Source organism: Echinops telfairi, unplaced genomic scaffold (genome assembly GCF_000313985.2).
Source record: "Echinops telfairi isolate 266 unplaced genomic scaffold, ASM31398v2 ScPeMD7_655;HRSCAF=1070, whole genome shotgun sequence".
Taxonomy (NCBI): Eukaryota; Metazoa; Chordata; class Mammalia; order Afrosoricida; family Tenrecidae; genus Echinops; species Echinops telfairi.
In genome coordinates, this window is record NW_022104553.1 from 4,382,684 (window position 1) to 4,384,344 (window position 1,661).

At 36.5% G+C, this 1,661-nt stretch overlaps 1 protein-coding gene across 1 annotated transcript in view; it reads right to left on the reverse strand.

The window, feature by feature from the left end:
- WDR64 (WD repeat domain 64) overlaps window positions 1–1,231 on the reverse strand; it is a 253,246-nt gene extending 252,015 nt beyond the window's left edge. The window contains exon 1 of the mRNA XM_030886170.1: window positions 1,084–1,231. Within this exon, the coding sequence (XP_030742030.1) occupies window positions 1,084–1,231 (148 nt within the window). The remainder of the gene's footprint in view (window positions 1–1,083) is intronic.
- Between the last annotated feature and the right edge of the window lie 430 nt (window positions 1,232–1,661).

Below are 1,661 nucleotides of genomic sequence, written 5' to 3' on the forward strand. Positions count from 1 at the left end.
ATTAAAAAATATATAACAAAGCGGGGAGAGTAATAACCCACTCCTCACACAGTGGGTTACATGTCAGGCTGCTAACCTAATGATAAGTATTATATTTACTTCGTTTTAATTCATTTGAGTAATTTATAATTGTTAGCATTTCTGACAATTTTCCCCAAACATATATATGAAGTGTTTAGATAAGAAAAATAAAGGCAGATATTAAAAAAAAAGATTTATAGCCTTGGAAACCCACAAGAGCAGTTCTCATCTGTCCTATCAGGGTAGTAGAAGTCAAGGTTAATTCGATGGCAGTAAATTGAGTTGAAAATGACTTGTAAACTATAAAATACTGTTAGAAAATACTGACCTGTGTTTTAAAATCAAAATGCAATTTTTTCAATCACATATAAGCATATACTTAGTACAGCAAAAGCCTGACCATTCAGTTTCTTTTGAAGTCATTATGGAGTCTGATATTTTATTGCAGCATCAGGATTTGTTCTGTTAACCTTTTTTCTCTGCTGTTAAATTCTGCTCTTCATTTCTATCCTGAATGACCCTACATTGCACGCTACATGATTTTCTTTGAACCCTGACTATGATGGTATATTTTCAGTTCTGCTCTAGAATCTCTGCTGGCAGGTTAATAGCCACCACCATTCTTCTTACCTTGGTATGTTCAAAATCATTCTAGTGAGAGATATGGAAGAAGTCGAAACAATGGACTCATATTAAAGTAACTAAATTAGGAGAATCTTTTAGCCTTAACATGGCTTGCAAATGATCACTATTCGTTACAGAAAGAGTTCAGGGTCAGACTGTGTATATTAAAAATGACAGAACTTACAGAAAAATCCTGACGTATCATGTAAGCTAACCTCCTTATTTTACAATTAAGATTACTAAAGTTCAGAGAATGGAAAGGCTTCTCCAAGGCCACGTAGTTATTTAGAGATAGAATCAGAGCTAGAATTCAGGTCTTCAGATTCTCCATTCAGTGTCTTTACAGTTAAATTACATTGCTTCTGTCTCATGGCTTAAAATACTTGCCAGTTTTAATCAATATACACAATTAGACTACTCAGCAATCACTGATCTTACCTTCTTTTGAAGTAAATAAACCCAATCTTTCATCCCTTTTCTGGGCTGCTGTATGTTCAATCAATCTTTCAAACCCCTTCAAAGCTGTCTTGAAATTATTCATCTGGAGAGCAATGCGGAAATTTCGCTTTTCCTCTTTCGGATTCATAGCTACAAGAACATAAGAAATCTCTTCAGAAATAGGAGTGTCAAATTGCTAACTTGGAAAATTTTCAAGTTGCTGGAATGCCTCTCTGCTGTCTGAATTTTTAGGCTAGACTTCATTCCTTTGATCTTAAAATGCCATCCTGACAGAAGAAGTCGATTAGCCCCTAGGATCCTAGCAGAGAGGAAAGATGACTTTGGGTTGCATTGCACAGCAGCACACATTTCAGTAAAAGTCCTGACTTCACAATGTCACCAGTGTCCTGCAACTGCTCCTCATTGCATCATAATGTCTCTGCTACATCCTACATCCTTCATAAGGATGAGACTGAGATTTATTATCCCACGAATGGTATTTAAGGGTACATTCCCTGAGAAATAAGGAGACTGGGTATCCCCCACCCCCACCCCCCCGCCTTTCCTACATCCACTCT